Source organism: Mycena indigotica (assembly GCF_014461135.1).
Source record: "Mycena indigotica strain 171206Taipei chromosome Unknown Mind.scaff0002, whole genome shotgun sequence".
In the NCBI taxonomy this organism is placed as follows: domain Eukaryota; kingdom Fungi; phylum Basidiomycota; class Agaricomycetes; order Agaricales; family Mycenaceae; genus Mycena; species Mycena indigotica.
The window spans coordinates 946160-954367 of record NW_023503001.1 but is presented as its reverse complement, the minus strand read 5'-3'; the positions used below and the strand labels follow the sequence as shown (position 1 = coordinate 954367).

The following is an 8208-nucleotide window of genomic DNA, read 5'->3' as shown; positions in this document are numbered from 1 at the left end:
CCTGGTTATCCTCTTTCCCGTTGTCGTACCCGTTTCGTCGGGATAACGCGTCGGCCCGCCCGTTCGTTTTCCCCGGCTTATGCAGCAAGGAGAAGTGATACTCGCTCAGTTCGAGTGACCATCGTGCCTGCCGCCGGTTCAGTTTTTTAGCAGTCATGAAGTACTCCAGGTTCTTGTGGTCGGTCCAGATTTCGAACGGCTTATCTCCCCCGTTCTGGAGATAGTGTCGCCACTCGGTGAGGGCCCGCATGATAGCGAGCATTTCTTTGTCGTGAATGTCGTAGTTGCGCTCGGTGTCGTTCATCGCCCGGGAGAGGAATGCGATCGGTACCCACTTCCCTTCTTGCTCCTGCGAGAGAACGGCCCCGGTGGCGAAGTCGGAAGAGTCCGCTTCGACCCGCCATGCCCCGTGATCCGTAGGGAAGTGTAGAACGGGTTCGTCAGTGACCCGGTCTATCAAGGTCTGGAAGGCCTCCTCCTCTTCCGGTCCCCATTTCCATGGGCTGTCCTTTCGGGTCAATCGAGTCCACGCGACCCTGGGAGATCAGGTTGGAAAACAATTTGTTCATCATGGATTGGAACGTGGCCGGGGAATTGGTGAGGCCGAAAAACATCACGAGTGGCTCGAATAGGCCCCGATTGGTAACGAACGCGGCCTTCTCTTCGTCGCCTTCTTTTATGCGGATGTTGTTGTACCCCCAACGTACGTCGAGCTTGGTGAACCACCGGGCGTTACGTAACTTATGCATGATGTCCGATATGAGTGGTATCGGGTATCGGTTTTTGATAGTAATCTCGTTCAGCTTCTGGTAGTCCTGTACGGGCCGTAATATTTCCCGTCCTTCTTCTTGACGAAGAAGAACGGGGATGCGTATGGGGATTTCGAGGGCCGAATCCGTCCGGTTGCCAAATGTTCCTTGATGAATGCGTCAAGCTCTTTCTGTTCCTCTCCTGATAGGGGAATGCAGCGCCCTTTGACGGGTTCGGCGTCTGGGTGTAGTTCAATGGCATGGTCCCACTTCCTCCGTTCCGGGAGTTTGTCGAAGTCCTGTTTTTCGAAGACCTCTTTGAATTCCTCAAGATAGTGCGCGGGTACGCTCTCCTCGGTGGTTCGGGGCTTCTCGGCAGCGTAGGCGGTGGCGGCCAGTTTGGTGGCCACGCTCTGCATGGCCCGGATGTGGGCGGGCGCGTTCAATCCTTCCGTCGTATATCCGCGTGACGAAGAGGCGATCCCCTTTGCCCAGGGGTTCATTGTCCTCTTTGTCCCATTGTTCCAGCAATCGGGCCCGCTTGCACTCGGGCGGGCATCGGGTGAAGGCGATCGCCCCTTCATGCCAGTCGATCACGGGATTGTGCTTCTTGAGCCAGTGATGCCCGATGATCACGTCACTGTTCCCGGTGTCCGTGATGGCGAACGTCAGAAGTTCGGAGTGATCCTGAATGGTGACTCGTAAGCGGGTAACGTGGGTGATTGCCCCGTCGGCGTTGATCGTCCCGTCGGCGTTGTACACTGGGACTGGGTGCGGCAGGGCTTTGAGTTCCAGTTGCGAGTCCTCCGCGAACCGCTTGTGCATGAACTCGGAGGTGGCGCCACTGTCGAGGAGGGCGTCAACCGAGTACCCGCGGAGGTCGTTGACCCCTTGAAGGGTGACGGCTACCCGCGTAGCCGTGGTGCCTTCACTTTTCCGAAAGGGGGGAGCATTTTGCAGTTGTCGCAAAGCTTCGGCTACGTCGGGGGCGTACCCCGTTCGTATGAACTCTTCTAGTTCGGGCCCGTTCTCGGCTCGTCGGGCCGGATGTATCCACTGTTGTAGTTTCGAACGAGCCTTCTCGGGCTGATCTCGAATTTGCGCGACAAGCCTCTCGGCGCTGGCCGCGGGCCAACTTTTCCAAGCGGGCCTTGGAGTGTCTCGTATGGTTTTATGCGGGTTTTTTCTGCGGGTGGAAACGGTGGGTTGCGGGGTTTGTTGTTTGGGGTTGGTTTCTACGTCTGATCCCACGTATCTCTGGATTGGCAACATGGAATATCGATTATGCGGGTTGTAACTAGAGACACTTGTGGTATACGTCGGCGAGGGCGTAGGCTTCACTCGCGACGATCGCCAAAATCCGCTTTATCCGCGTTATCTTTGACAAACTCGGAGAAGATAGCCCGGATCTGGTTTGCCGATGCGGCCCGGTTCGGGCACATCCGACTGATGTGTCCTTCCTGGCCGCAGTTGTAGCAGCGAGTGCTGCGGGCCGTAGCGGGGGCCTGGGCCCGGTCGATCTCCATAGGCGCGGCCCCGTCGAGGGTCCGGCGACCGTGGTTGCCCCGTTTCCTCGGGGTGCGGCCACGGTCGGTCCAGTGGCGCTGATTGCTGCGTTTCGGGCCCAACCGTTGAACGGGTTGCGGTTGCTGAGCCCGCTCTTGGCAGGGGCGGGCGCCGTCGGGGGCGTTTTGGCCCGAGGGTGGTTAACCTTGTGGCTTTCGTCGAAAATGCGGTAGCGGCGGAGTGCGCCGTCTTGCTTGATGGCCTCTGCCTTCCAGGCCTCGTAGGTGTCAGGGAGCGTGTCCTTTCGGTAGACCGCATTCGTAACGCCCCGGAGCATACAGTTCTTGGCGACGCGAATAAGGTTAACGTCGTCGTAGTGCGCGACTTTGTTGAGAGAGTCGAGGACCGTGAAATAACTAGTCGCGTCCATGTCTTTGGTCTGGACGAAGGTTTCCCGGCCAGGATAGGCACTCAGTTTTGCTAGCAAAACCTGGGCTACTGGTGAAGGGTGTTACTAGCAAAACCTGGGGAAGGTCACCCCAGTCACGACTGAGTGCTGTGACAAGAAATGTGACATCCAATCAAATGTGAATATCTCAATGAGTTTGATAGCTATGACTAAGCTATTACCAGATATGGAAAGGCAAATCACTATTTTTTCAGGCCGAAGACCCGTATAAACATCTGGGTGGCTTTGTAAGCCAGGGCAAAGGTATACATCCTAATTGGGCCAAAATTGATGTATCTTGACACAGCCATCAAAAGTACTGATGTCAATCAAAAATCGTTCCACATTGATCACTTTATCTTAATGGCATCAATTCCACCATCACTACCATGATCTAACACCCAAATATGAATAAAATGAATTTTCAAAAAGTGTGACATTTGTGACCCTTGGGCAGTTGCCCAGGTTTTGTGAGTAACACCCTTCACCAGTAGCCCAGGTTTTGCTAGCAAATCTGAGTGAATGAGCTGGGAAGGCCGCGATGAAGGCTTTCTCGAAGCCTTCGTACACGTAGTATAGGCTGCAGCGGTACGGAGCTTCATGGCTTGGGAGACGTTTTCTTTCCACGTGACCGCGTTCCCGCCTTTGATATAGGAGAGTGCGTACGAAATCTTTCGCACCTCGTCGTTGTAAACATTCGGGTTGGCTTCGAAGGCCAACCAACAATCGGCCAGGAAGGCGTCTACTTCGCTGGCGTCGCCCGTGAACTCCTTAGGGGGAGAGACGGTCACTCGTGTATTTCCCCCGTGGGGCCGATGAGCCAAGTCCTCTCTGGCTTGGCGGAGCAGATCGTAGCTCTGCATGACTCCCTGCTGTACAGCTGCGTATTCCCCGTTTACTCGGGACAGCTCGGCCTCGAGGACCACTTGTCGATTCGTCAGGGCGGTGTTTTCCGCCTTGAGTTGCTCCATCTCCTGACTCGTTCGGAACAGATGGGCGAACAGGAACTCCTGTTGTTCGTTATGGCCCAGGGCCATGAATCGGGCACGTTCGTCCCCCTGGCTTGCGGGGGTGCCCATCGTACTGTCGTGCTCGGTAGACATTCGTCGCGCTTCTTGCGTTCGTGGGGGAGGCTAATATTCTGTCAACGTCGGGCTCGGGCCGTATCGGGGCGTCGGGGGGACCGACTTAGAAGGGGTCTGGGAGCACAAGAGATGGGTATTCGCCCGGAGAATAGACGATATTAGCCTAGCGACTACATCTTGTAAGTACGGTTTTTATATGCTACGATATTAGGGATGGATCGGATGGGCGCCAGGTCCCAGGGCGGATCGGATGGGCGCTGCGTAGGGCCGCAGGGGTGAAGGGAAGGGGTTGAAGGAATGGGGAATTGTCGAAGGGGCGGCGGTATGCGGGCCCGTGCGGGCCTTATGGCCCGGACGGCCCGACCCGAACCGTGACATCAGGGCCCGGCGGGCCAGCGGGTTCAAGGCACCAGGCCCATACCCGTACCCGCACTGGCCCATCTTCTTGTCCTTGGGTCATGCCACCTGTGACAAACACTACATGTCATTTGTTATTTTTCTGTTTCCCTTGAGTTCTATTCCTGTAATATTTCAATTAAACATTTGTACAGGTTCAAAATTGCTTTTCATTGAATGAAGATTTTTGGTCCCAAATTTTGAAAGAAAAATGAAGGTCACTTTGTGTGCTTACGTAATCAGATATCTACTCATTTATTTATCCATTGTTCATTTACTGTGCATACTACAATTGGATCAATGGTTCAATTCAATATTTTACAAATATATATATATATATATTATAAGCTTACGTGCATGTATGTAATGCCTTGCCTTCAGTTTCACTGACAGATTGTGTAATCTCATCTTTTCGTAGTCGGTGCAAAAGAGCACTGGGCTCGGATGCTTCCCCAGAGCGGTACTGTCTGCCACCCCAGTATCAGTCCATGGTCTAGCTTGCGATGTGGCATTTGCGCGCAAAAAATTGACGGGTAGTATCTGCCTCCTTGCGCACCACCGATAGAAGACTCGCTGATGTGGAGCCCCCGACAACGATACATATCGGCTCGCCTCCCACTGTAGATGCGGCGGAGGTAAGCGCGTATGGCGGCAGCAGAACGCGCAGAATGTGTCGTTGTGCAAGAGCTAGCTGGTGCGATACTTACATGAGTTGAATTCAGTGAAACGGCTGGATGGACTCACTTTGGCGCTGCAAGACGAGGGCGTCGTTCCGCTTGCAATTCCCGAGGGATGGGCGGGCGTATGATCGCTGTCCGGGGGCCGGTTTGCACGCTGAACGGCCACGATGCGGGCCGGAACGCCCCCGGCCTCGTTAAACAGCGGGAGGGACGCGCAAACCCAGGCGCTGCTTTGCAGTTTCGTTTGGAATTCATGGGGATTACCACTCGAATGAGGACTCGGCCCGCCAGGCTCGAGTTTTGCGCAACGGAGATCGGCGAGCGCAGGGCCAGCCGTTGACCCGTTCGCTTCTAAACTTTGGAGAGTTGGAGAAAAGCAAGTTGACGCTGCCTGCGCTGAAGATTTGAGCCAGAACGAGCAAGAAGTGAGCTCGGCGCTCACCGATCTTGTGCACGACGCGGTCAACAGCGAGCGCGGACTACTAGTAGTACACAGCCCGCCAAGACGGCTCGAGAGCATCTAGAATGTGTGAATTGAGCCTCACCGACCTTGTGCAATTGAACACACACTGTCAACAGCGAGCGCAGACCGCCGAAACGCGTCGAAACATGTGTCCCAGGCACATGTACGCCACACCTCGGGACCAATCGTGGCCGAAACTGCCAAGATTGGGCCGGTGTCGCGCCTGGTGCCGACCCAGATCTAACCGATAGATCGCCGCGCAAGGCCACTGGCACACGAAGGGCAACCGCCAATCCACCGTCGCGATGGTGGGCGGGGGCGGAAGTGGCGCCCACAAGTGCGCCAGTTGTGAGTTTGTCTTCCTCGTTATCGCGTTGCTGACCAGAGTTGGCGTTAGAGTGCCTTGAGTAAACCGGGGCCGTATGGAGAGCAGCGGAAGCAAGAGGAAGTCGCCCGGACAAGTCCAGTTGGAAAGCCAGGGCCGTTGGCCACAAAGCTTGAGGGCAGCGGGAGGGGGAACGGCATCGGTAGGAGGGGCCCCAGTTGCCGTCTGGGATGGCTTTGCCGTTGAGTGCGGCTGTCTTGAGGAATTTGGACGGCGGAGGTGGTGGTGGTTGATAAAAAAGAAGCAGTGATAGGAATCCGGCATGCGGCGCCGAGGGCCGAGCCTCAGGAAGCTTTTCTTGGACTTTACCACCACACAACGCCGCGCGAACGCGTTTCTTTCCGCCTTCCGATGGTAGCTGCATATGCGGTACTGGGCTGGAGGAGAGGGAGCGGGGCAGCCAGAATCGTGGGTGCGGTCCTGGGTGCGTCGTGCTTGTTTACACTTTCTAAACAAGTCTCACGTCCTGCAGCCATCCTCGTTGTCCTCCTGCTCTTTGCCTGCCTCTGCGTCACGCGCCGTCGGCGTGCGTGCGCGCCGCCTTAACAACGCTGGCGGCAGATGGACAACAGCACCGGGGGCAACCGGGCGGGCCGCCGCCGTATTCGCCCGACGCAAACGTAGCCAGGCCGTGGAGTCGGCGTGGACAGTCCGGTGCGTGTACATTCCCGTCGATAGACGTGCCGCCGAATCCACGCGCTCGCAGCCGAGCGCAGCATCTGGCTGGACGCCATAGCGCACCGCAGCACCAACCGGTGACGTCGTTCCAAGACGACCTGACCACCCAAGACCTCCAATTCCTCGTCCGCCGCGCCACTCTCCCCGCCCGTGCCTCGCGGAGATCGCCGCGTTCAATTTGGAGCGCTTTTCGGAGGCGGTGTTCATCCCGGGCACGGGGCTGCTTCTGACGAGCGGCTTTCAGCAGCTGGCGGTATGGGACGTGTTTGCGCGCCGTTGCGTCGCAGTGGTAGATCTTGAGAAAGGAGAGCCGCAGGGCACCCAGCTCACAGTATTCGTCGCGCCGTGCGTGTGGGTCGGCGCACGTGCGTTGTTCTCTGGAGGCTTTTTTTTTTTTTTTTTTTTTTTTGTATCCAGTTTATTTGGCCTTCGCCCTCGGGCATGGTAGCCATCGTCGTACACAACAAATGTATCTATCCTCGCCATCGCATATCCATCTTTTCCTTCGGAATCATGCCCTCGGCCCAACATTTGGTCTGTCGGGCGGGCGCGAGGCTCCAGAGCGCGAATAAGTGTGCTGTGGGTATGTAAGGTATGGTAGGTGTAAGTAGCCGTCTTCTGCGGCAGTGCTGTATATTAGTTGTTCATGGTAACGAAGAGGGGGAAGAGAAAAATGAAGGTGGTATAGTAGTCAGCCTACCGTGCTCCAGGGGAGGACATTCTGGGTCGTGTCATGCTCGATTTCGGGACTCTGCTTTTGCACGTTCTTTTGCTAAGACATCTAGGTCGGCGATGTTGCCGTGGACAGGTCGAAACCTCCCCGTGGCTGCTATGAACCTGAAGAGGTGGGGGTAGAGCTTCGGAGTGCCGAGCAGTTTTCGTATTCCTCTCGTGAGTGGTCCCCCTGCTCGTTGTAAGCGGCTGCGTGGTTCGTCGTGTGCACTGCAGTGCAGGAGGTAGTGTGCGACGGACTCGTCTGCTTGCCTACAGCATGGGCATATGGGTGAGTCGGCCCGATTGATTCGATGGAGGTGTTTCGCGAGTGTGCAGTGGCCCGTTTGGAGCTGTAGAAGGATGGTCGCGTGGCTTCTCGGCATGCTTGCGGTAGTTTGTTTTATGAACGCGCCTCGGTCGAGTTTGTGGTCGTATTGCATGGTCCTCTGGTACCGGGCGGACTCTCTCCAGAGCTTATCGGCCTTCTCGCGCAACTCCTTGTTAATGTCCTGCCGCACTGCCGACTTGCTGACTGGCAATTCCGCTCTGAGGTCCAACGGTAAGCAATCCTTGGGTGATGCAGATGTCGTCGCTGCGCGCTTCGCCTCTTGGTCGGCGCGTTCATTCCCCAGAATGTCCTTGTGACCCGGAGCCCAGCGGACTGTTATAGCTATGTCAGTATTGTATTTTAGCAAGTCGCTGCACGCTCTGTGCCATGTGTCCCATATCCAATGCGATGGCGAGGGTTTCGTGAGTTTGACGGCTCTGACGGCCGCTTGGCTGTCGACGACCAAAGTTACTCTGCCACTTACTGCCGGTTCGTCCCTCAACAATTTTATCGCCAAGTTGCACCCAATTCCTTCTCCCTCGTAGACTGTGTGTTCGGTGTTGTGTCCTAGTCGTAGTCGTAGGCTTGCTGATTCGTGGCCGTTACGGAAAAGCACTGCCGCTGCTCCAATTCTCCCCTCTATGCCCGACCCGTCTGAGTACACGACCCACTCCGCCTTCTCCGCCTTCTCTACGTCGATTGCCTCTTCCTTGGAGTTCGGGATGATGATCCCGACATTTCTTGTCATTTTCGGGAGGACGCGGACGGGTTGGATT

At 56.1% G+C, this 8208-nt stretch overlaps 1 protein-coding gene across 1 annotated transcript; it reads right to left on the bottom strand.

The window, feature by feature from the left end:
• Positions 1 to 4677: 4677 nt before the first annotated feature.
• MIND_00187200 (uncharacterized protein) lies at positions 4678 to 6076 on the bottom strand (the record flags this gene model as incomplete). Its single annotated transcript, XM_037358780.1, has 4 exons — positions 4678 to 4875; positions 4929 to 5255; positions 5307 to 5384; positions 5435 to 6076. The coding sequence occupies 4 exons, from the start codon at positions 6074 to 6076 to the stop codon at positions 4678 to 4680; spliced, it is 1245 nt and encodes a 414-aa protein (XP_037223875.1).
• Positions 6077 to 8208: the final 2132 nt, after the last annotated feature.